Source organism: Chlorocebus sabaeus, chromosome 12, assembly GCF_047675955.1.
Source record: "Chlorocebus sabaeus isolate Y175 chromosome 12, mChlSab1.0.hap1, whole genome shotgun sequence".
NCBI lineage: Eukaryota > Metazoa > Chordata > Mammalia > Primates > Cercopithecidae > Chlorocebus > Chlorocebus sabaeus.
Genome location: NC_132915.1, coordinates 75544739 through 75571114, shown reverse-complemented (window position 1 = coordinate 75571114; position 26376 = coordinate 75544739). Strand labels below are relative to the sequence as shown.

The following is a 26376-nucleotide window of genomic DNA, read 5'->3' as shown; positions in this document are numbered from 1 at the left end:
GCTGGGGGAGCCGCTTACTAACCTCCTTCTCCAACACATTCAACCCTGGGAAAGTCCGTATCCGTTGTTAATTCATCAGATGCTTATGAAGCCCCAGTGAGCCTCTAACTGGAGTTCAGGAACCGCTTGCTTCAGAATCACAAGTGGGGAAGGAGGATCCCAACACCCACGACCCAAACCCATGAAACCAGGATTTTTCGGAGGTGGGGGTGGGGTCTGAAATCTGCATTTTTAAAACCTAAGTATTTCAGGAGATTAAGATGCACAGCAGAATTTAACAGTCACTGTACTGGGTAGGTTCCCGAATTTATCCATTTCAGTTTGCACAGTGCCCAGCACTAATATTGATTATTTCAGTGAGGGAGGGGACTTCTAATTGGTCTTCCTGCTTCTGGACTTGCCTCCTTCTGTCTATTCTCCAACATCATCCAGAATGATGCTATGAAAACACAAGTCAGATTCTGGTCACTTCTCTGCTCAAAATCCCGCAGTGGCTCTCCATTTCACTGACTTATGCCGAAGCCTTTATAAAATGCGCCCAGAGATATCTTTTATCCCTCTGAGCTGTCTGTCTCTTCTCTCCCTGGGGCTCACTCAGCTCTAGCCACTTTGGTCTCTTTGTTGTTTCAGGAACTCACCTCAGAGTCTTTTCACTTTTCACTGTTTCCTCTGCCTTAAACACTCTTCCCCCAAGTTATCCACGATTCCCTCCCTAACCTCCTTTCATTCGTTCAACACATTATTACTGAGAGCTTACGATGAGCCAGGCCCTGTTCTAGTTCCTGGGGACACAACTTCAAACAAAACAGATAAAAATCCTTGCCCTCAAGGAGCTGACATTCTTTAGGTCTTTACCCAAATGGCACCTTCTCAGTGAAGTCTCTCTCTGACCACAATATCTAAAATTGCACCGTCTGTCTGGCGTGGTGGTGAGCCTGTAATCCCACCTACTCCAGAGGCTGAGGCAAGAGGATAGCTTGAGGCCAGGAGTCTGAGGCTGTAGTGCACTATGATCGCACCTGTGAGTAGCCACAACACTCCAGCCTGGCCAACATAGTGAGACCTTATCTCTTTAAATTAAATAAATAAATAAAATTGTTCCTTCACACACACACACACACACACACACACACACACACAGTCTTCATCCTTCTGTTTTATTCTTCTTAACACTTATCCCCACTTAGTAATATTTACTTACTCTCTGCCTTTCCCCACCCCATCTACTCCCAGTGAATAGGTGTTCCTCAAATGTTAATTAATGAATGAATAAGTAATGAATTCCCAGGTACCACTCTCTCTGAAAGATCTGGTATAGGACCTGGCACAATAAATTCACAAATGAATTGCAGCTTAGTGGATAAGAGCAAAGGGCTCTGGAGTTACATTACCCAGGTGGAAATTCCTTGTCTATTCACTTTTGTGATCCTAGGCAAATTATAGAATTCATGCTTGCCTTAGTCCTTATCTGTAAAATGGGGACAATGACAGAATTGTGAGGACTAAATGAGAAAAAGGTAGGTAAAGCATTTAGCAGTATGCCTAGCACACAGTTGGTATATTGTAAATTTTATTGTGGTCCACTGTATTATTGTTAACAACTATTGGCTCCCTTCCCTGGGAGAGGATAATATAGCCCCACTCACTGCCATGTGATTGGCAGCACCTCCCTGTAAGTGGAGGAACTATACTTCCCTGCCCCATTGCCAGGCTTGACCATACAACTTGCATCAGCCAATAGAATGTGAGCAGCCCTAACGTTGATCATGATGGAGCAGAAGCTTTACAAGGGATTGCTGGACCCGGTGCTGTGGCTCACGCCTGTAATCCCAGCACTTTGGGAGGCCAAGGCGGGCAGATCACTTGAGATCAGGAGTTCGAGACCAGCCTGGCCAACGTGGTGAAACCTTATCTCTACTGAAAAAAGTAAAAAATTAGCTGGGCATGGTGGCGCATGACTGTAATCCCAGCTACTCAGGAGGCTGAGACAGGAGAATCGCTTGAACTTGGGAAGCAGGGGTTGAGCCGAGATCGTGCCACTGCACTCCAGCCTGGGGACAGAGCAAGACTCCAGTTGGGATTGCTGGATGGGCTCAGCCATGAGAAAGTTAGGTTTGGGGTTGCTCGTGCAGCCTGGACACCATGGAGCAAACCCGCAACCAACCATATAACATGAGTGAGAAATAAATCTTTATTGTTGTAAGTCACTGAGACTTTGCGGTTGTCACACCACCACCCATCTTACCCACCTCCAAAAGAAACAATACAGTTTCATTATAAATTAAAACGGTGTTGCATAAATTGCTAGGTTATGGTGGTAGGCGGGGAGTGGGGTAGGATGGGGAGGTGGGCATGAAGGTGAGGAAAGTTCTGTATCTATTTTCAAGGCACTAACAGCTATTGGAAGGGAGAAGACATGACAACATGACTAACATAAGACAGACAGTCCTGAATGTGAGAGAGTGTGAAATTAGAGTTAGGGATGGAGAGGTAGAAGATTCTAGCTGGGGGATCAGAGGTTACTCATGGGACAGATGGCATTTAAACTAGGCCTTGAAGCAAGGGTGGCTCTGACATTTGTGGGGGCCATGATAAGGGTACAAATGGAGACTCCATCCCCATCCCCATTCTTTTCCCACCCACTAGCTCTGTCCTTTTCTGTGAAGGGTCTTGTGAATATGATGTGAACTCCCAGCCCACAAGGGCCTAAGGAATAGCTTTATCCAGGCCCTGGAAATGGGCTCATGGTCATTTGAACAGAAATTCAGAGATCCCAGATTCCTAGAATATGTTCTAGAAGGTGGGGCATGGGGGTTGGGTGAGCACTGGAGGAGGGCCAGAGCAGGGCCATCTAAAAGTACACTGTCCAGGGCAGGAGCTCTGACTGCTGGGTGCCCGGTGGAAGGGTGGTGAAGACTGGGTAGGAATTATAATACAAGTGTAGGGGTGGAGGAGAGGGCAGTCCAGACAAATACAACTGTGTGCTTTGAACATGGGAATATTATGTTTAGTTACAGGTCGCAAGACTCATTCTGGTGGCAGTATAGAGGAGGGATTGGAGGGTGGATTGGGGAAAATTAGTTGGTAAAAAGAGATCTTTAGAAACATAACCTAAGGCCAGGTGTGGTGGTTCACGCTTGTAATCTCAGCATTTTGGGAGGCCGAGGCAGGTGGATCATCTCAGGTCAGGGGTTTGAGAACACCTGACCAACATGGTGAAACCCCATCTCTACTAAAAATACAAAAAATAGCCAGGTGTGATGGCGCACACTTGTAATCCCAGCTACTCCGGACATTGAGACATGAGAATCACTTTGCTTGAGGCAGAGGTTGCAGTGAGCCGAGATCATGCCACTGCACTCCAACCTGGGCAACAGAGACTTCATCTCAAAAAACAAACAAACAACAACTACAAAAACTAATATTTGCAATAAGCTTCCCTGATTTGCTCCTCTTTCTGCTCCTCTGTTCTCCCTATATGGCAGTTCTAATACAGCAAATGTTACATTTTGAAGCAATAACCTGTATTAATCTTCACCTTAGCCAAAAACTGTAAGGTGATAATATTTTCTTCCATGGCATATTTTACAGCTGAGAAAAAGAATCGTGGTAACAGGATAGCAAGATCGGAGATGGATGATGCTAAACGAAACAATAAGCTGTCAAATAGGATCTGTGTGCAAGTGGACAAGGACTCAGAGAAAGGACAAGGGCTACAGAGAAAGGAGCACGACTGTGTTGACATCCTAGGACCAGGGTTGATGGTTTTTTCCTTTTCAAAACGTTCTTAAATGTTATTGTTGGTTTTATGCTTTTAGAAGCAGGGGAAATAATCTTTGCTGCATCATTCCACTAGCAGTGATCCTTCAGAATGATGGGTCCTCTCCCATGCCAGTCTCCCAATGTAGAGAATTTCGGGCTAGGACCTGCAGGGGAAGGGGTTGAAGTAGGAATTTACATAAGCCGATTATTGGGGGATTAGGTTTGGGCAGCTAAACGCCTCTGTGTGCTTGAGCTAAAACCCTTACTATTCATGGCTCTCACCGCCCCCTGGAGAGACTGCACCTGCGAGCTCCTGGGGAGGAAACAGAGGGCTGGGGAGGGAAGGGCAGGTCACTAGGAGAGCTTGGACACTGTCAGGCTTTCTGGTTCTCCTGGTTTAATTGATCTGTCTGGATTAGCCTGTGATGACTGGCCTTCTAGTCCTGTATGCAGGGCTTGTCAGTTTCAGGAAAGACCAAACCTGGGATTTCTGTTTTATATTTTATTCATAAAAGTAGAGACAGGATCTCGCCATCTTGCCCAAGCTGATCTTGAACTCTTGGGGTCAAACAGTCCTCCAGACTTGGTTTCCCAAAGCATTGGGATTATAGGAGTCAGCCACTGCCATGGTCCAAACCTAGGACTTTTGGAAGGGATTTCTGCCAGGCCGAGTGGGTGCAGGCCAAGATTGTTTTGGCTGGAGGTCAAGCATCAGCCTTAGCCACTCATAAAACTCTCTTCTTCCCTCCTCCATCCTTGGCCCCTTTACCAATCTCCAGTTCTCCGTATTGAGGCCCTATTCATCCATCCATCTCTCCGTTTATCCAGTCATTTATTCATCCCTTCTTCCATCCACCTATTGTATATGCATCCATTAATTTATGAAACATGAATTAGCTGGTTCTTGATATTTAATTTACTGGTAAATCCTTCTACGTAGGTTTTGTTCCTTCACATGTTCTCTCCCTCCTTAATTTTGGTACTTTGACATATAAATTTGGACCTTTTCAGATTCATTAGTAGAGTGTTATATACAGTTATTCAGTTACTTTTTAAAATCTATGTATTTGTTTTATCCCTTTTCTCATGCCTCATGTTATGTGTTCATGATTTCTCGCTGTCTTCTTGATCAGTGTTGCAAAAGTCTGTTCATTTTATTGCTCTTAAAAAAACTAGCTCTGGGATTTGCTTTTTCAAATACACTTTCTGCTATATCTTCATTAAATCTGTTCTTTTTGTTTACGTTTATTTTATTTCCTCTCCACTCTACCACTCTTGGATTGAATGCTTATTTATTTTTACTCTTTCTTGTTTAGTAAGCAAAGCACTCCAGGCTGTGAACTTTCTTCTGATAGACCTTTGGGGATATCCCGTTTCCATTTGTAGTATCATTGTCATTGGTTTCTAATATCTGTTGCTTATTTTTCTTTTAGAAAGTGTTTTTAAATTTTCTTGTTGTTGTATTTTTCGGCAACCATTTGCTATTAGTTTCTAATTTTATTGCACTATAGTGAAATATATGCCCTACATGTTTTTTGCTTTGGGATATTTATTGAGAATTTTCTCTTTGATAAAACATATATTCAACTTTTATAAATGTTTCACAGGTACTAGAAAAGGAGGTATATTCTCTGTTTGAATGGTAAAATGTCTTTTTACACATCCATTAAATAAATCTATATTCTTGGAAGTTTTGGTCTATTTGATCTATTCAAGAGAGCACTGTGTGAAAATCTCCCTTTACTATTTTGTGTCTGTTCTTTTTGTTTTCTGGGAGTGTTTGCTTCAGATCTTTACATCTTTTGATGCATTGCTTTTGAAGCATAAAGACTCATAACTTTTTTTTATTGACTTAGAGGACTGTAGCCTATATCAATATAAAATGTCTGCTTTTTGCCATGAATTTCATTTTATTATATTCATATTACAACCCCTGCTTTTAAATTTGCATTTGCCAAATTAAACTGTGCCCATTCTTTATACTTAATTTCTGGGTGCGTGGGAGTGACTCTTGGTCATAAGAAGCTCTTTTTGATAAATTTCAATTATTTTAACTCTCTCTTTTTTTTCTTTAAAGGAGACTCCACCTCCATGTTGAATTCTTCAAAACCAATCTCATTCTAGTTTACTTGCTACATTATAAACTTCATGAGGACAAAGACTTAGTTTCCGTAATCACTGGACCCCAGAAATTGTGCTCACTGCACATAAAAGCTGTTTGATCAGATATTTGTTGAATGAATGCAAGAAAGCTCTTATTTCTTCAGACAGCTGCCTCCAGTCTGCCCTGCTTTCTGTCAGCAGATACATAGCTTGCTTCTGTGAGGTAAATGTTTCCAAGGCCATAGACGGGATCTCGCTCTGTCACCCAGGCTGGAGGGCAGTGGTGCAATCTCAGCTCACTGCAAGCTCCGCCTCCCGAGTTCACACCATTCTCCTGCCTCAGCCTCCCGAGTAGCTGGGACTAGAGGCGCCCGCCACCACGCCCGGCTAATTTTTTGTATTTTTAGTAGAGACGGGGTTTCACCGTGTTAGTCAGGATGGTCTCGATCTCCTGACCTCATGATTTGCCCACCTCGGCCTCCCAAAGTGCTGGGATTACAGGTGTGAGCCACCGCGCCTGACCTGGTTGTTTTTCAGGAAGGAGAGAATATTCTGTCTGCTACATGGAGAGGGGCAAGAGAAGAGGTGGGGTTGGGGGACTAGTTAGGATGCCATGAAAGCAATGCAGGCAAGAGGAGATGATGGCTTGACTTGAGGAGGGGGTTGACATTAAGCATCAACTCTGGCCCAGGAACTTAATCCTCTGCCCCAATTATTCAACCTTAAGTGCTAGGTGTCACGCTAGGCATTTCACCCAGGTTTTCTTACTCAATATGAAAAATTATAAATATTAATTAAAAAGTTACAGAACAAGTTATCCTAAACAAAAAAATTATTTCTCCCAAAGAAGTCAAATACTAAAACATATACTTAAAGAAACAAGCATATGGCTGACTCAGTTTTACTAGTGGTTTTTAGACAGACATCTTTCCAGAGCCTGCAGAAGCTGCAAATTCTCATGGATGTTCATACTACTCCATTCACAGGGCCCACAGAGCAACTGTGAACAGCTCACATCCTCCCAGGCTCTTCCTGCCTCCCTCATTCCAACCTCCTTCAAATAAGAAAATTATCAAGCAAGTAGCGGCAAGTGAAAGCAGGTGACACAGGAAACCAGGGGACCCGGAAGGGAGAAATGCACTGATGTGGCCCACATCTGCCTGAGCAGTGGGCAATGCACCAGCGGGGTGAGATCTTTAGGAGAGATGCTAGACACTGTGGCCCAGAGTCTCTGATACACACTGGTTTTGTGGCCCTGGACAGGTAGTAGTATCCTGCTGAGCCTGTTTCCTAAAACATGGGAATAATAAATACTCATTGATTGGCTGTGAACTGAGATAAGATATTGAAAAATGCCAAATAGCAGGCAGTTTAGTGTGGCAGCTAAGAGATGACCTTTGACTTGGCTTTGGAGACAGACTGGCTGGCGTTTGTATCCTTGCTTTGATGCTATTATAGTTGTCATCCTGAGCAAGTTACTTAACTTATCCCAGACTCAATTTTCTCAGCTATAACTTAGAAATATCATCTCATGGGTTATTGTGAAGATTCAGTGAGCAAATGTATGAAAAGTTAGTGCTTTGGAATAAATACTAAAAAGTGGTGCTAACAGTCATCTAATGAAACCAAAGGTACTCAATACATAGATTTCATTTTATATTTACTACCAAAAAAACTCTATCTGAAAGCTAGATGGCCAATCTAAACACATGCCTCTAATTTCTGCCAAAGGGTACTTTCCGTTTTTTTCTTTCCTCTGCCCAATCCAGCATTCTGGCTCCCACCTCTCTCCTTCAAGTTACTTAGTTTCTGTGCCGCTAAGAAGCTTTTATTTTTTTCTAATATTTGAAACAGAGCCCAGGACTGGATGAGGGAGAAGCCAGAGGGGAAAGAAAAACTTCTGTTGAGCATCAGGCCTTTCTCTTACATTTAACTTCCATTCTTCAGCACCCCAGACCCAGGACCCCTTGGTAACACCCACACACCCACATTTCATCTCCAAGACACCTGGCATTAAAGCCGTGAGGGTATTTCTGTCCAGAGCAAATGTTGACTATTGCAGCATAAAGCAGCGCACACAACTACTTCAAGTGAGCTTCCCATAGTTACCAATTAGAGGGACACACAGCCTTGGGTGTGCCCAGCTGCCGACCTCTCAAGACCAGGCTGGCTTGGCCTTGACTCCGCAGGCCTGGAGCTGTGTTTCTATTTTCAGCCAATAAACCCAAACACAGTGGGGAAAGCGAGGGGAGGTGTTGGGGTGGGCAGGACCAGGTACTGGAGGAGAGAAAGGGGCGGATGGAATTCCCCTTTCCTTCTTTAGTCTCTGGTCTTTGTGTAATGGACATGACTCATCAATGGGTCTCCTAGATGAGGATTTAGATGCTCTGTGGGCAGCAGATAAGAGTGCAGCCTACTTGCAGAAAGTAAATTCGTGGAACACTCCCCATAAAGTCAATACTGTCAGGCTTATCAGCTGTCCTCATTTCCCACTCAGCTCCCTGGGGACCAGACTGGAAATAAAAGGCCGCAGCTCCAGGCGCTGAGAGTGAAGGTGCAGGGCTGAGCTGGGGAGGGGCCTCTGCCCGCTAGGCTGCTTTTCAGGCAAGTGGGGGAAATCTGCCAGGTCAAGCTGCCCAGAGCCCTCAGCTTCCCAGACTGACAAATCCCAAACCAAATACACACACCAGAGGATGAGGGAGGCATCCCCTTACTCCTTAAATCCAGCAGATGTTTCCAGGAGGTCCCATTGTGCTTAGGAAAATTAGAGGATGTCACCTCAAATGCAACCAACACAAAAACACACAGAGGAAACCTTAATTTCCCACCACTGTTGTTACCTTTGCTTTTCATAACAGATACTTCTGCACTACCCAAGAGCACATGCATCTTTTTAGCTGGTGGGGATATGGTTTCTTTGCACATTGCCTGAACTAAATAGGTTACCAGCTGGGGTTTCAGATCTGTTTCTGAGACTTACACTGTAGCTGATGCAGACTGGTTTAACAAGATACAACCTGTGCCTGGCTCCTCTCCCACTCACTGTCCCTGTGCTCTCTGCTGGGATTATAGGCTTGCCCAGGCCTCATCAGCCAGCAGTCCCTGCCTGAGCTCTCTTACCCAGGCAGCAGAATCTGTCTGGGTGGAAAAGAGGAAGAGTGAAGACAAGATGGCCTTGTTTTTATTATGGTCCAGAAAGCCACTGGAGTCCCAAGTCTTCTCGTAGAGGTAAAGGTAAGGTAGAAGGTCAGTTGCTAGCACAAACTACTCTCCTAGTGCAACTAGAGCAATTACTTTTTACCCCTTGGAGCCCACAGTCTCCAGAGGTAGACAATAGGGACAATAGGGACATGAGGACTAAGTTAAGACCCAGAATTTAAACTCACCACTAAGCTTATCTCCCTTCCTGGCTTCTGTTCTCCCTAGCTTCCATTTATGCTCTGTGGTATCACCATGTGAAAAGTCTATCCTGTCCTAGTTTCTGACTGAAGCAACAGGTATAGGAATGACTCCAGCCTCTTTCCCACATATCTCACATTGCCCGTATTGTGGTGCCCAGGTCTAGTACTGACCATTGGTCTCCACTCCTCTGCTGTGTTCCAAAAATTGCCTTCGTGTCTTCCCCAGAGCCTAGAATCTCACTGGCTCTCCTGGCCCAATTCATCAAACTGAGCTTTTGTCTTCGCTCTCAAAGGCCTATTCTAATTGCCTGGAACCCTCTGGATAAACAGAGGGTTTATTCACAGAATAAAGCTTATTCTGTGAATTTACTGACTCCTCTTATTCAGAAATGTTTTCTTTCTTCATTTATTCAAGTTTTCTGTTCTACAAGTCCTAAGACTCAGCTGAACCTCACTACCCAGTCCCTGTCCTCCTTCCTGAAGTTTTTTCTAGCCTTGGGTGCTCAGATGGCCATCTACAAAGTCTAGGACTTTTGTCTCCTTGCCTAAGCCTGGTCCTTGAGACTCAATTCCATTAAGCGTTATGTTTTAACCCCACATACTCCTGTCCTATCACACTCCCTTTCTGTGGCTTGCAGTGCTACTCTTGAGCTCCACTTCCCAGACCGTCTCCAAACTGTCCCCTGCTCGCTTGGCCTCAAGCGTTTCCTGACCCTGGACTCCTCGTGCCCATGTCTAGCACTGACTGCGAATTCCTAGGAGTGACCTTACTTAAACCATCTAGGGTCCTATGCCCATCTGGCGAAGTTTCTATCCTCTGTCCCTGCAACTATCCCAGTTCTAGGGTCTCTAGGGTCAGTCTCGGGGCATCTGAATTCTCCTAAATCCCTGCTCTGTCCTTGAAGGGGTTCCCTGAATGTTTGTTGAACCTCACCCTTAGGACAGATCTGGTGAGCAGTAACCAGGTCAGAAGTGTTTACTGAAGGCACGATGCTCCCATCCAAAACTTTCCTCTCTCATATCCAAACTTCATAGCAGAATATTCAGTCCCCTCATTTCCTGCAGTCTGTTCCTTGCCCACTTGTCCAGTTGTTTTTTTTTTTTTCACTATTTATCCATATGGCAGATGGTCTTATTCACTGTCCTATAAAGTCTATTCTGTGAATTTACTGACTCCTCTTATTCAGAAATGTTTTCTTTCTTCATTTATTCAAATTTTCTGCTCTACAAGTCCTAAGACTCAGCTGAACCTCACTAACCAGACCCTGTCCTCCTTCCTGGAGCTTTTTTCTAGCCTTGTGTGCTCAGATGGCCATCTGCAAAATCTAGGACTTTTGTCTCCTTGCCTAAGCCTGGTCCTTGAGACTCAATTCCATTAAGTGTTATGTTTTAACCCCACATACTCTCTCCCCAAAGAACAGGCCTTGTACCTGTGGTCTTGAGGCCAGGGTCGCTTCTTATCAACGGTGCTCAGCATAGGGCCTCTACCCAGGAGGGATCTGAAATACCAGTCTTACAGAAAAATTGTTACATAGGATTATCAGGAAAATACAAGCTTATAGGATTTACGCCAAAGGCAGATGTAAAACCATGTGAACATAATATTAACAATAGTTATCATTCACTGAGCACCTACCATGTGTGTGCCAGACACTGCAGATTTCTTACAGTTCTTTTAATAACCTTGAAAGCTAGGTATTAATTTAGCCCCATTAGTTGAAAAAAAAATCAGAAATCAGAAGTTGAATAGCTAGCCCAAGATCACAAAACTAGGCTGTGGAGGACTCTGGATTCCAGTCTACAAATCCAAAACCCTTGCTGATCCCATAAAATCCTCTAGATCTGCAATGTCCAATATGCTAGCTACTGGTTTTAAATTAAAATTAAAGTAAACATTTAGTTATTCAGTTACACTTGCCACATTTCAAATACTCAGTAGTCACATGTGGCTAGTGGCTACAGATAGATCATTTGCAGCACCACAGAATGCTCTAGATAATTCTCTGTCTTCCACTAAGACATGGAGAAAAAGATGGCTCCTAACAAATTACAAGTGGGATGATAAGAGAAGACATAATCCTAAAAGAAGAGCTTTTCCCTTGTTTATGAGGTCACATGCCAGAATTTTTTTTCTGCTAAGCAGGATCTGGCTGGATTAGAGGGTTGGCCAGTCTGGGCTCCAAAACAAACTCTTCCACACTTCAACTATGAGACCATCATCTTCTAAGACATCTGAAAGACGTTTGGTGGTATAACATTTTCAGAACATTGGCCACTCAATTACCTTTCTTATAAAATTCACTAGAAAACATCCTCCAAATTATTGAGATTAACAGAAGAAAAAATTGAATTTAGAAGTTTTAGGTTGTAAAAGCCCTACTGATAAAGTTGCAGAGAACCAGGAATAGTACCAGCTGCTAAAGGGCTTTACTGATAAAGCTAATTAAAGAAAACTCAAAGAACACAAAGGAATAATAAAGAGAAAATAAATCGTAAAAAGAGGGTTACTAAAATGACAAAGTAAATCAACAAAGAATTGGAGGAAAGTCAAAAACAAAAACCTAAAAACCTGTCTTCCAAAAATTGAGACAAAGTTATTCCTTTTTATTATGAAGAGTGTTACCTATTACGAATCCTTGTAAAATGTTTAAGGACACTCTTTAGTAAAATCACAGTGAAAACAATGGTGCGCAGTACACATTAAAAAAGAAAATCATAAAAGAAACAACTAGCAGATTTGGTGTTATCATTATTTTTGATTTTAGCCATTCTAATAGGTATGCAATGATAACTCATGTGGTTGTAATTTGCATTTCCCTGGCTAATGATGTTGAACATCTTTTTCATGTGCTTCTTAGCCATTTGTATATCCTCTTCAATGAAATGTCTGTTTATGTCTTTGCCCATTTTCTAATTGAATTTTTCAAAAAACTGCTGAGTGTTCAGGTTCTTTATATATTCCAGGTACTAGTCCTTTGTCAGACACATAGTTTGCAAATATTTTTCTCCGAGTCTGTAGCTTGACTTTTCAGCTCTCACATGTGGGCTTTTGCAGAGCAGCAATTTTTAATTTTGATGAAGTCCAATTTATCAATTTTTCTTTTATAGATTGTGTTTTTGGTGTCAAGTCAAAGAAAGAATGCTTTGCATAACCCTAGATCATGAAGATTTTCTCCTATTTTTTTTTCCCAAAAAGGTTTATAGTTTTATATTTTACACTTAAGCATGTGATCCATTTTAAGTACATTTTTGTACAAAGTGTGAGGTTCATTCAAGTTGAGTTTGTTTTTTGCCTATGAATGTCCAATTGCTCTAGCACCATTTGTTGAAAGATCTATCTTGGCTGGGTGTGGGGGCTCATGCAATATCAGCATTTTGGGAGGCCAAAGTGGAGGACAGCTTGGGGCCAGGAGTTTGAGAGCAGCCTAGCCAACATAATGAGGCTCCGTGTCAACAATAACAACAAAAAATAATAAAATAATACCTGGGTGTGGTGGCATGCACCTGTAGTCCTAGCTACTTGAGAGGCTGAAGCGGGAGGATTGGTTGAGCCCAAGGAGCTTGAGGTTATAGTGAACAATGATTGTGCCACAGCACTCCAGCCTGGGCGACACAGTGAGACCCTGTCTATAAGAGAAAAAAACAAAAACAAAAACCAGACTGTCTTTCCTCCACTGAATTGCTTTTGCACTTTTGTAAAAAATCAGTTGGACATATTCATATGGGTCAATTTCTGGTTTATTTTGTTTCACTGATCTATGTGCTTATCCTTTTACCAAAACATACTGTCTTTGACTACTGCATTAGATTGCTAGGGCTGCCATAACAAAGTACCACAGCTGAGTGGTTTCAACAGTAGAAATCTATTTTCTCACAGTTCAGGAAACTAGAAGTCCAAGGCTAAGATGCTGGTAGGGCTGGTTTCTTCCGAAGGATCCTCTCCTTGGCTTGTAGGTGACCATCTTCTATGTCTCTACATGGTCCTCCTTCTGTGCCTCTCCTTGTCCTAAGCTCTTCTAAGGACTCCTCTAGTCACCAGTGAATTGGGAATCACCCATATGAGCTCATTTTACCCTAATTAGCTGTTTAAAGGCTCTATCTCCAAACACAGTCACATTCTGAAATACTGGGGTCAGGACTTAAACGTAAGAATTTTGAGGGATATAAGGGAACACAATTCAGCCCATAACAATTACTATAGCTATATAATAAACCTTAATATTGGGTAGAGTGATCCTTCTCACTTTCAGTATAAGAGGCTGATTTTAAGTAATAATAAATTTTTTTTTTTTTCAGATCAACAGTTAAGTAGAATTGGCAGAGTGAGTAGCCACTGGATTTCAAGTCAGAAAACAAGGATTTAAGATCTGTGTTACCTCTAAATTGCAGCTTCCTCATCTGCAAAACAAGGGGTGATAACATCTACCTTATAAGATCAGATGCAGTATCTACTGAAGTGCAAGAACAAACTTAGGTCTTCTGATGCCAAATCTTTCTGCTACTTTTTCCTTATAAAGATTACTTGAGATATTCTAGAGAAATTAACTTACCACATACATTTTAAAATAAGTTCTTCTATGTCTACTAAAAACCTTGCTGAGATTTTGATAGGAATTGCATTAAACCTATTGATCAAGTTGAGTAAAACTGACATCTTTACTGTATTGTTTTCCAATCAATGAACATGGTACGCATCTCCATTTATTTAGGTCTTTGATTTCATCAGTTTTTTTTTTGAGACGGAGTCTCACTCTGTCACCCAGGCTGGAGTGCAGTGGCACAATCTCGGCTCACTGCAAGCTCTGCCTCCCGGTTTCACGCCATTCTCCTGCCTCAGCCTCCTGAGTAGCTGGGACTACAGGTGCCCACACCACGCCCGGCTAATTTTTTGTATTTTTAGTTGAGATGGGGTTTCACCGTGTTAGCCAGGATATCCTGGATCTCCTGACCTCGTGATCCGCCTGCCTTGGCCTCCTAAAGTGCTGGGATTACAGGCGTGAGCCACCACGCCTGGCCTCATCAGCATTTTTAAAATACAAATCTTGTATACAATTTGTTACTTTTATACCTAAATACTTCATTTTCTTCGGGGTGACTTTAAATAGTACTGTGTTTTTGTTTTCATGTTTGCTGTTAGAATATAGAAATGCAATTGATTTGGGGGTATTGGTCTTGATCTTGTATACTGTGACTGCACTAAAACTCACTTATTAGCTCCAGGTGTTTGCTTGTTTTAAAATACATTCCTTGGTATTATCTATGTAAACAATCATGCCATCCACAAATAAAAAGTTTTTAAAAATTTCTTTCTTTCCAATCTGCATGTCGTTTGTTTATTAACTTTTTTTTTTTTTTTTTTTTTTTTGCCTTATTGCAGTGACTAGCACTTCTAGTATTAGGCTGAATAAGGGTGGTGAAAGCAGACATCCTTGCCTTGTTCCTAATCTTAGAGGAAAAACATTCAGTTGTTCGCTATTAAGACATATAAGTTTTTGGTTTTTTGGGGTTTTTTAGATGTTCTTCATCAAATTGAGGTAATTCTCTTCTATTTTTAACTACTGAGTTTTTCTCATGAATGAGGGTTAGATTTTATCAGACTCTTTTTGTGTCTATTGATATGATTTTCTTTACTTTGTTGATATGGTACATTACATTGACTGTTTTATGGCTGAACTAGCCATGTACACCTGAAATGAATCCTACTGGTCATGGCACTGTTGGATTCAGACAAACTAGAACTTCTTACTCCATGTCCTGTGTTATTTCCACTCCACTACAGTTACTTTTAACAATTTTGACATCAGCTAAAATCCTATAAAAGACCTTTCTAGTTCTTTCTCCCTGAAATATGTTATGATTCCCCATGGTGGTTGTTTCCTCTTACTAAGACAAGCTAATAAACCTAACTTTGTTTGATTACAGGTGTGTTCCTGGTGGTCTTTGGCTGGCAGGTTTTATCTCTGAGAACTTTTGGATACCCAGGTATATGTGTGCAGACTACTAGGGTCCCCAGAGTTGAATTTTAGAAATACTGTACTGGTGGCAGGATTACTATTTTACCAGATTGTTTATGAATGTTAGTGTCTGTTATTTCTACTGCAAGTCTCAAAAATAAATACAAGATATCTCAGGAGATTAGAAAAATTTTATTCATCATCCCAAACTGGATTATATATTACAAATTCTGATGAAAATAATATTAAAGGTATTTTCAAGTAGTACCACAAACTATCTGTACCTGAAGATAAAACGAAATAGTCAACTGGTAAGTACACATTGAATCTATTCATCTTCAAAATATCACTTTGTTTAGAAATTCATATATATGTTTTTGTAGTTATGAAGTGGGAGGGACACACAAATAGCTACATAAGATTTTCATTTAACAAACATATGAACTATTCCCCATGCTTTGAATGAATCATCAGAAGGCTGTAAAATCCTGTTATTTTTTTCAAAGGTGCATGAAATAATGTTTCATTTCTAATAGCAAAAATACAGTACTTCTAGTTTTCCTCATACTCTCTTCCAACCCTACTGTGAGAGCTGCTTATAATTATATAGCAGCTTGTTAATGGGTTCCTACATAATCTCTGTATTAGGTTGGGTTAGAAGGTGCCACGGGGCATTCTAGGGTAGAAGTTTTGATAGTACAGAAGCAGAAGCAGAGATTTCTTTCTTTCCTTTTTTATTTTTTTTTTCCTTTTTTGAGACAGAGTCTTGCTCTATCACCCCAGGCTGCAGCACAATGGTGCGATCTTGGCTCACTGCAGACTCTGCCTCCTGGGTTCAAGTGATTCTCCTGCCTCGGCCTCCCGAGTAGCTGGGACTATAGGCGCGTGTCACCATGCCTAGCTAAGTTTTTTGTATTTTTAAAGGAGACCGGGTTTTGCTATGTTGGCCAGGCTGGTCTCGAACTCCTGGCCTTAAGTGATCCACCCGCCTTGGCCTCTCAAACTGCTGGTATTACAGATGTGAGCCACTGCACCCAACAGAAGCAGGGATTTCTTGTTAGAAAATTTATACTTGCCTCCTTTAAGCACAGTACCTATACAAAAGGTATCACCATTGAATTAGTTTGTTTCACTTATAAACCATAATTAGGATTTCAGTCTGATGTGAAGCAGCCTAAAATGGCATCATGCACCCTGCTGCTTCTTGCCTAGTTGAGAAAGAAACACAAATTTGGGGGCAGAAAGTAGAAATGAGTATTTTCAATTCTCCTTTATTAACAATGACACAGGCATTCACCAGTATAGACAATTGAATGAAACTAAGTATTCCAGATTTCTTCCCTTTCCAAATCATGGCTTATATCTAATTTCACTAACAAGGAGGTAAAGATTTACATCTAGGAAAGGCTAGAATATTGAAAAAGAAGTCCAGGGGAGAGTAGGCACCAAATCTAGGGAAGTACAGTGAACTGCTTGGGACCAGCAAACTAGGTAGCATATGGGATAAGATTAGGAGACAAATGCTTAACCAAGAAAATGAAAATACAAGTTCTATTGAGAGAAGGAGGCAAACTGGTAATGTCTCTGAATTCATAAACCATACAATTTAATTTTTAATGACTTGATAGCATTTTTTTTTTTCTTAAGCAAATTCAGTCTTGCAACATTTTGAGTAAAGCAATGTGTTCTGACCCACGGTTTCTATAATTCCATTTGAAGATTAGAAAAGAAACATGGAAGTAGAAAAACTGCACATTTCTTGAGTACTTACTTAATCCTAGACCTGAGGCTAAGAACTGTATACTTCATTTAATCACCCTAAAAACCCTTAGAAGTATGTATCATTTCCCCCGCTCACTAATGTGGAAGTTGAGACTGAAAGGGCCCCCACCATAAATCCCACATGATTAAGCTGAAATTCAAATTCAAGCCTCACTCAAAAGCTTGTGGTCTTTTTATGGCAACACATTGCCTTCCCTAAGTGAGATGTTGTAGGTGATCTAGCCCAGGTCTTAATAATGGTGTAAGACAAGGAGGAAAGAGGGATAACTGCTGGGATTTTTCTTGAGAAAGTCTCTTGACTGGTTGGTAACTGAAGTTTTTCCATGCATTAAAGCTGTTACAACTAATAATTACCTGTTAGAAGGCAGGAATGTGGCACTTTCTCTGACTAGGTTTTGAGGGAATATTTCTCCTAAGGATTTATAACATTTAGGATTTAAAAAACTGTTCACTTTCCAGAAGGTGAAACCAGGGGGAAACAGAAAAATGTGTAGCCATAAGTTTGGGTGAGATTTTAGACTGAAGTGTGGAAACTCATTCCAAATGTGTTTTCCAGATTTAGCTCTGGTACCCAATGTATAAATTCTTGCTTACCTATGTAATATCCTGCCTATCTATGTGCCATCTGAAGTACTGTAGTTGTGTAAGAATAAAAACAATGGTTTGACATCACAAATTTAAAAAAGAATGAGTACTATCTATTCTTAAATACTTGCATTTATCAGAGAGTATCAATATAAATAATTAAAAGTAGTTTATACTAAAAACGAGATACTCTAGTCTCCTTTCCAGCCAAGCAGATTAAAAAAATCCCAAAAACTGCAAAGTACTCCAGTTATATATGTTATTCTTTTTTGTGAATGAGACCACTACTACCAGGTAAAGGTCCCTTAGGAAGGAAAGGGCCTCATGAAAGGTCACTGTAGGAAGGGGAGAGACTCTTCAAATACAGGCATTTAGCAGGTTGGTGCTGATGCTTCCTTTGGGAAACAGAATGGTGAAGTGGCAATGGGATGCATTTTGAGCTTAGAGAATTAGGTACTAAAGGCTGATGTCTCCAGATGTGAACTATCTTATTGTCTGGAGAGAAGGCATTTTCCAGATAAAGGTATGAAGGTTGCCTAAGAATTCTGAACAAGAAAATACTTCCCCTTGACCTCTCTGTCGCCTTAGGTTCTCAATCTGAACAAAAAGATACTAAGTGGCAGAAATACCCTAAGACTTGGACTCAATGAAGCACTGGATGACTTCTCTGTTAAGCATCTCAAGCACTATTAAAGATACTGTGTTGTGATGCAAAACAGACATCGGACTAGAAGTCATGGCAGTCTTGGGTTTTAGCCTCAGCTGTTCTTGTTTAGATCATTCTTTTCTGCCATTATTTATTTAGTTATAAAGTAAGAGGGTTTAAAATGAATATTACATATGGTCTCTTTCAAGATTCAAAAGCAGAATTACTTTCACTTAAGTTTTAACTTGTTTTGTGGGGATACTGGCAAACATTCTGTCAGCTAGTGGTCATATTTCAGGTTTTGCAGCTAGGGAATCAAAGAAATCAGATGTCCCACCAAGCAGCTACTCTTAGGGATGCTCAATTTTAGGAACTATGGTTTTATTCCAGGGGCCAGATATCAGTAGCTGCAGCAGAGGAGAGAAGGAAAAGTGCTCCCTGCTTAGAGAGGGACTGGGTGACTACCTGGTTGTCCTGGTTGTCAATTAAGAGGAATCTTGCCTCTCAGGATGTCTCTGAAGACATCCATGAGTGCCTAACTACCAACAAGTTGTCAGCTTCCCCAGGTAAGCCAGGTAAACTAAACCTGAAAGTGGTCAGATTAGGAGAATGACTGCTAGAATACTCAAGTGAGGAAAGAAAAGTGATCCAATGAGCTACTGAAGATGGACATACTTAACCCAAGGTCTCTGGACACTCAGCAGAATCCAACTGTTAAAAAACATAAGATGAAGTACGGATGAATCAGAATCAGAGGTACGTCTGGCCTTCACATTCTAGGGGAAGGCTTTTGTTACCCGAAGTTAGGGCAGAATCCATGAGCTGAAGCCTGTGAAACCAGAAGACAAGTATTTGAGCAGCCAGCGGTCTATGTAGGGAAGAATATAGACCCTGTGTCAATGGGGCCAAGATGTCTTAGATTTCAGACACTCTAAGCCTTTGTACTCCAGGAAAGGATAAAAGATTAATCTGTAAACAGATGGGTAAGATCTCCTGGCAAAGAATGGGAGTCCCAATTTGAAATGGGCAGAAATGTGGAGTGTATGCATTTCTAGATACTGAGCACAAGCAAATGGTCCTCATCAAGTAGGGTGGATTTTGCCCCAAAATACTGTTATTATTTGTTATATTATGTTTGAGCATGAAAAACAAATGTGGGGTCAGCTATTTAGAATTTGGGAATGTACTCTATGGGCTGATTTTCCAGCAAAGAGAAAACTGATGATGATGATGATGTGCCATTTTGGGACAAGTCCACTGATAATCTTAAAGGTCCCCAGATACCTGCTCATGTTATTTAAGAAAAACCCAATAATTCTGCACTGAGAATGCAACTTAAGTCAGGAAGACTGTTGGTTATCATTTATCAAAGAAGGTTTTCATGTTGCTTTAAAAATTTGGAATGGGGTGGTTGTAAGTTACTTTCCCTAATTTGTTTTTGGGAAAGTCTATCAGCCCATTCCCTCAGATGTTCAGGTTCCCATTTTTGAGACCCCTATTGTTCTCTGGTTTCAGAGGAAAATCTGCCAAGCTCCAGGAAGTAGTCCCAAATAGCATAGGTAAGATACAAGATTCAGCTTCCTTTCCCAGACAAAGAGAAAAATAGCAGTGTTTATTGTGCCTACATTTTCCTTTACCTCTCACTTAGAATATATCATTCAAGTGACCGGTGAAGAGATGGGGTAAACAGCATCCCATCTGACTCAGACATCTTGAGGGGAAAAGGAAACTGAAGGGTTCCAGAGTGTGTGGTACTTGATAAAGTAGAAGTCTGAGTTCTTTCCCCATCGACATTCAACAGACTGAAAAACTAGGGATGAACACAAACTTTACAAATTCTATGATCTGAGGTAGGGTGAATAGTTGCCAAGCCCACTATTTAGCTTCCATTTTGGAGATCGATATATAGGAAGAGGAGAAGAAACAGGTAGGTTTACATGCCACTTAAATTGGTATATAGACCAAAAATTAATGAAGCTGTAATTGATGAATGAAGATAATAAAGAGTATGTTTTAAAAATTAGAGTACATTAAAACAATTCTATTAATATTTTATTATCATTAAAATTGGGAGTGCAAGGATTATAAATTCAGAAAATATAAAATGTACATGAATTTCTCATATTTTTACCTAACAGAGTGACTGAGAATAAAATAAAAATGAGTTTTGTGAAATCATGGACTCTTTCAAAATCATGTCTAGTAGCATGGTCTCACTTGAATGATTTGTCAACAAGTGCCATCAGATGTCAGTGAAAATACTCTCACAATGGATTGAAATTTAAGCATTACACAAGCATAAACTTCCTTCTCACTTCAAATATGACAGCAGTACAGGTATAGAAATTTATTTATCCTGACAAGTAATAAAAGTTCTGATATAAATTAGCTCTCACCTTCCCTAAAAGAGTAATGCCTTGTTCTCTAATTCAATTCCATATAAGATTAGTTGAAAAATGAACCCGATATCATCTTTTCTTGATGCCACTCAAAGTCTGATGACTTGAGTATTAACTCAGACTCCACAATCTTAAAAGTAGCACTAACATACCAGCTTAAATGCCCAGAACAGGAATAGGTTATTCTTTTTTACTAGTATATCCTTCCTTTGCTTTGCCTGGTGAGCTCATCCTCCAGTGCAAACATTAGTTAACATTTTTAAAACTTTTACAGAACTTGAACTCTTCAAAGGGTGGGGGAGGGTTCCCTCAGAGGAAAAATTGAGTTGTTTACCAAAGGGAGGAATAAAAGAAGCAGGTATTTGTCTCATTCATCTAGGCTTCTCCACTGTAACCTAGCATTGTATGTGGCACATGAAAATTCCTCAGTGCTAAATGAGAGAATTAAATCAGATGGCTCTGGAGTTAGGACCCTTTCTGTGTCTTCAAACTTGTCCCTTTTTTTCTTTGGTTCCCACTTAGTTTGACAAATAGACATGTATCTTTTTAAACAGTTATCTACCTTTTTTTCCAAGAAAGGAATTCTCTCATTTCAACCTATTATCTTAGTATAACTGGATAACCTCATCCCACTCAGAAATAGGCCAGATTCCATTGGGTTGCACATTGGGAGGAGAGCGCTTCCAGTCCCACGTCTTTACAGGAATCTTCCAGGTCTTACCATAGTTGGCTTCAATGTATTCGAGGGTTTCACAGGGCACATGGACCTTCATGTCTACAAACTCAGTCCAGCACAATGTAAATTTGGGAAACAGGTACCTGCAGCAAAACGGAGGGATTAGGCTTCAACAGTGGAAGGTCTAGCTAAGGAATCTAGCTGCTAGTGCATTATTGGCTGAAGGACAGTGCTCTCCCATTAAACAGCTTTGGGAATAGAGTGGCTATTTAATTGTTTTTGACTGTCCAGAATCCCTTTCCTCTTCTCCAATTTTCCTTCCTTGTTCCAAGTCCATAGGATTGAGGAGAGGCTGACCCTATCACTAAGCTCCAGAGATCAGTAAAAAAGACTCAGGCCAGTAAGTTAATGATTGAGGCACGGATGGGAACGTACCCAAGGCAGGCAATCAAAGTCAGCCTTGGGCTTTCTGTTGGAACTGTAGAGGAAAGAAGTGTCAAAGCAAAAAGTTGTCAAAAGATGGACAAAACGATCATTTTCTTTTCTTTCACAATCTGGATTTCCCAAGGATACAGAGTAAGCAGGACTCCAAGCTGCATTTCCAGGCTTCTCCTTTGGTTCCATAGCTTACATGATCCTACCTGTGGTTTCTGCCTTTCATCTCAAATGCTAAAGAACGTCTTTAAACCAGCCCAAAGAATACTAGTTATAATGATTTTAACTATATTTATTGCAGGACTAAGACAATTCGTAGGTAAGTTTCAGAAATTAAACCAGGCCGGGCGTGGTGGTTCCTGCCTGTAATCCCAGCTCCTTGGGAGGCTGAGGCGGGTGGATCACTTGAGGCCAGAAGTTCGAGACCAGCCGGCCAACATGACGAAACCCCATCTCTACTAAAAATACAAAGAAATTAGCTGGGTGTGGTGGCGCACTTCTGTTGTCCCAGCTACTCAGGAGGCTGAGGCAGGAGAATCACTTGAACCCTGGAGGTGGAGGTTGCAGTGAGCCGAGATCACGCCACTGCACTCCAGCCTGGGTGACAAAGTGAGACCCTGTCTCAAAAAAAAAAAAAAAAAAAAAAAAAAAAACAGAAATTAAACCAAAACATGTTTCTGAAAGGTACTTTGGATCAAGTAAACTAAATTATGTATCCTAGAAAAGAAAGCTAAAACTAGCAGGTCTGTTTAAGTTTATATTATAGCTCTACTCTATATTCTGCATTTTTTTTTTCTGAGAAACGTTTCAGTGTGGGAAGAACTTTCAGTAATGAGGTTTAAAGTGGCAATAGCAGAGATTACAGGAATTTAAAATATCAGAGGATTAAAGAAAGAACAGGGAAAAGCCAGATTTCAAAATGTAATCATATTGTGGAAATGGGATCTAACTGGGATGTTCTCCAAGAAAAGGTCAGTTCTGATATATTCTGCCTTTGATTATCGTGTTTTACCACCAAATGAACATAAAGTCATACATGAAAAGGAGAGGCTGAACAAATTCTAAAGAAAGCAACAACTCCCTTTTACTCAAACCCAGTTAATGGACAATTCCAGCTGGCTACTGTGAAAAGGCGGCCACAGAAAATCTCATAGCTGAGAAGTAAGATACAGCTTAGCCCCACCATCTGCTGGTCCCAATTTTACTCTGCACACTCATGTTCATGGAATTGCTTATTTTGTCATCACACATAACAATCCATCACCAGCCTCCACCCTCTCTAATCAGATGCTGGTTAGCAGAATGTCCGCCTGTCTTATCCTATCAAGTTGACACACTGAAGTTGAATTGAGGCAGAAATCATGTTCTATCTTGTAATACAGGCCAGGAAACTTCTCTAAGTATTATTCTTTGTAGTCTCATCAAAGAGCTAAAAGAGGGAAATATAATAATAGATACAGGATAGATAAGGTGAAAGGGAATACTACAAATTTTACAAAAGCAATGTTTTGAACAATGAAGAATTTATGAGCAAAGCCAAAACATTTTAAATATATAAACAATGTGAAAATAATTCAAAGACAATTTAACTCAAATGTTAGTTTTTGTACTTAAAACTGAAACCTCTCTAAACTCTTTGTGGTTTTCTTTTCCCCAATTATTTTTCAATCCATTCAGCAAAAAGAAAATCCCAGCTTCCTAGGAGAAGACGAAAGATAAGCAAACAATAAAATGTAAAAACTGATTATAAAATAGGATTGTGAAGAGGAAGTGAAGGGGAGTGAATGACGCAAAACAGCACATGCCATGTACCCTCTCCAGGCTACCAGTAAATAATGACTAAGACTAAAATACACCATGGGTCTGCAATGTTACCTCGACTTTTAAAGCTAAGATTAAGTTCAGCTAAGCGGTTTGTACTTTAAGGCCCTGGGATTGGATCCAACATGTAAACAGGTTTAAATGCAGACTAAGGCAACCCTAAATCAGAATGTAAGTTTAAGAGATCTTATTACCACAAAAAAAATCCCTCCATCCATTTTCTATTTCATACCACTTTTATTTCATATTATTTTTACATAAAACAGTAGTTAAATAGTTGGAATAGACCATTTTTTTCCCTCACAGATATCCTTAAAATCTATACAACTACTTGGTGGTAGTTGGATAATTTCATCAGTTTAATTACAATCAGTTTAAGTACAACCTATGGACATAACTGCTAAATGAAAACGAAGTTCTCCCACCATCCCAGAACCAACAGTGTTTTATTATTACTAGGCTCAGAGAGATGGAGACAACATCAACTATAACTGAACCTGACTTTTTTGAACTTAAGTTTTACATTAACTCCAGAGTTGGAGCAGTAGAGCCATTTCTAGATAAGAATTTCCTGCAAAACATAAATGGTTTATTCTCACTACCAATTTTTTCTCTTCTTTTAACTTTTAATTTCTTCTCATTTAATTTCTTCCAGTGCCTAAGCCCTCTAGCATATTGTTTAATAGAAGCAGGGCTAGCACACATTCCTAATGTTTTTCTGATTTTAATGGAAAGGCTTCTAAAGTTTTATCGTTAAACATGATTGCTCACTCTAGTTTTTTGTTATATTCTCTTTATTAGGTTAAAGAAATTTCAGATACCTTTTTTTTTTTTTTTTTTTTGGAGACCAAGTCTCGCTTTGTTACCCAGGCTGGAGTGCAGTGGTGCGACCTCAGCTCACTGCAACCTCCACCTCTCGGGTTCAAGCAATTCTCCTGCCTCAGCCTCCGGAGTAGCTGGGAGTACAGGCGTGCACCACCACACTTGGCTAATTTTTCTGTTTTTAGTAGAGTCAGGGTATTATCATGTTGGCCAGTCTGGTCTCGACCTCCTGACCTCAAGTGATCCACCGGCCTCAGCCTCCCTAAATGTTGAGATTACAGATGTGAGCCACTATGCCCAGCCCAGATTCCTTTTAATCCAAATTTGTTAAAAGGTCTCTCTCTTTTGGGTTAATTATAAAATTTATCAAAAACTTTTAATATCACCTATTAAAACACTCGTAGTGTTGTTGTTCCTTTAATCTATAACACAGAGAATTACACTAATAGGTACACACTACAAAATTCTATTCATTTAGTGTTTTTTCACTGTATTCACTGAGACAGTAATTTCCCTTAAACATTTTTTTTGGTATTGTCCATGTCTACTTTTGCTATCACTGTCATAAAATAGTTACTTAGTTTTTTGTTTTTCTATTGTCTGAAATAAGCTGTACAATACAGGGATAATCTGCTCTGTGAAGGCACAGTAAAACTTTGCAGCAAACCTTCTAGGTTTTAGTATTCTGTGGTAGGGAAAAGAGGGAGAAAGGAGGATTTCTGATTACTAATTCAATTTGTTGAATGAGTATAGGTTATCTTTTTTTTTTAAATTTATTTATTATTATTAAACTTCAAGTTGTAGGGTACATGTGCACAACGTGCAGGTTTGCTACATATGTATACTTGTGCCATGTTGGTGTGCTGCACCCATCAACTCGTCATTTACATCAGGTATAACTCCCAATGCAATCCCTCCCCTCTCCCCTCTCCCCATGATAGGCCCCGGTGTGTGATGTTCCCCTTCCCGAGTCCAAGTGATCTCATTGTTCAGTTCCCGCCTATGAGTGAGAACATGCGGTGTTTGGTTTTCTGTTCTTGTGATAGTTTGCTGAGAATGATGGTTTCCAGCTGCATCCATGTCCCTACAAAGGACACAAACTCATCCTTTTTTATGGCTGCATAGTATTCCATGGTGTATATGTGCCACATTTTCTTAATCCAATCTGTCACTGATGGACATTTGGGTTGATTCCAAGTCTTTGCTATTGTGAATAGTGCTGCAATAAACATACGTGTGCATGTGTCTTTATAGCAGCATAATTTATAATCCTTTGGGTATATACCCAGTAATGGGATGGCTGGGTCATATGGTACATCTAGTTCTAGATCCTTGAGGAATCGCCATACTGTTTTCCATAATGGTTGAACTAGTTTACACTCCCACCAACAGTGTAAAAGTGTTCCTATTTCTCCACATCCTCTCCAGCACCTGTTGTTTCCTGACTTTTGAATGATCGCCATTCTAACTGGTGTGAGATGGTATCTCATTGTGGTTTTGACTTGCATTTCTCTGATGGCCAGTGATGATGAGCATTTTTTCATGTGTCTGTTGGCTGTATGAATGTCTTCTTTTGAGAAATGTCTGTTCATATCCTTTGCCCACTTTTTGATGGGGTTGTTTGTTTTTTTCTTGTAAATTTGTTTGAGTTCTTTGTAGGTTCTGGATATTAGCCCTTTGTCAGATGAGTAGATTGCAAAAATTTTCTCCCATTCTGTAGGTTGCCTGTTCACTCTGATGGTAGTTTCTTTTGCTGTGCAGAAGCTCTTTAGTTTAATGAGATCCCATTTGTCAATTTTGGCTTTTGCTGCCGTTGCTTTTGGTGTTTTAGACATGAAGTCTTTGCCCATGCCTATGTCCTGAATGGTACTACCTAGGTTTTCCTCTAGGATTTTTATGGTATTAGGTCTAACATTTAAGTCTCTAATCCATCTTGAATTAATTTTCGTATAAGGAGTAAGGAAAGGATCCAGTTTCAGCTTTCTACTTA

General features: G+C 40.4%; 1 protein-coding gene across 15 annotated transcripts in view; it reads right to left on the bottom strand.

Moving 5' to 3' along the window:
- Window positions 1–26376, bottom strand: part of FKTN (fukutin) — a 93963-nt gene that overhangs the window by 7201 nt on the left and 60386 nt on the right. For 12 of the 15 annotated variants that reach the window (XM_007968501.3, XM_073021820.1, XM_037983238.2 and 9 more), the window contains 2 exons: window positions 21354–21451; window positions 12751–12893 (listed from right to left, as the gene is read on the bottom strand). In XM_007968501.3, the coding sequence (XP_007966692.2) occupies window positions 12751–12893; window positions 21354–21451 (241 nt within the window). Of the gene's footprint in view, window positions 1–12750; window positions 12894–16465; window positions 21452–26376 lie in introns of those variants that run through there. The other 3 variants (XM_073021818.1, XM_073021819.1, XM_037983241.2) reach the window with 3 other exon arrangements.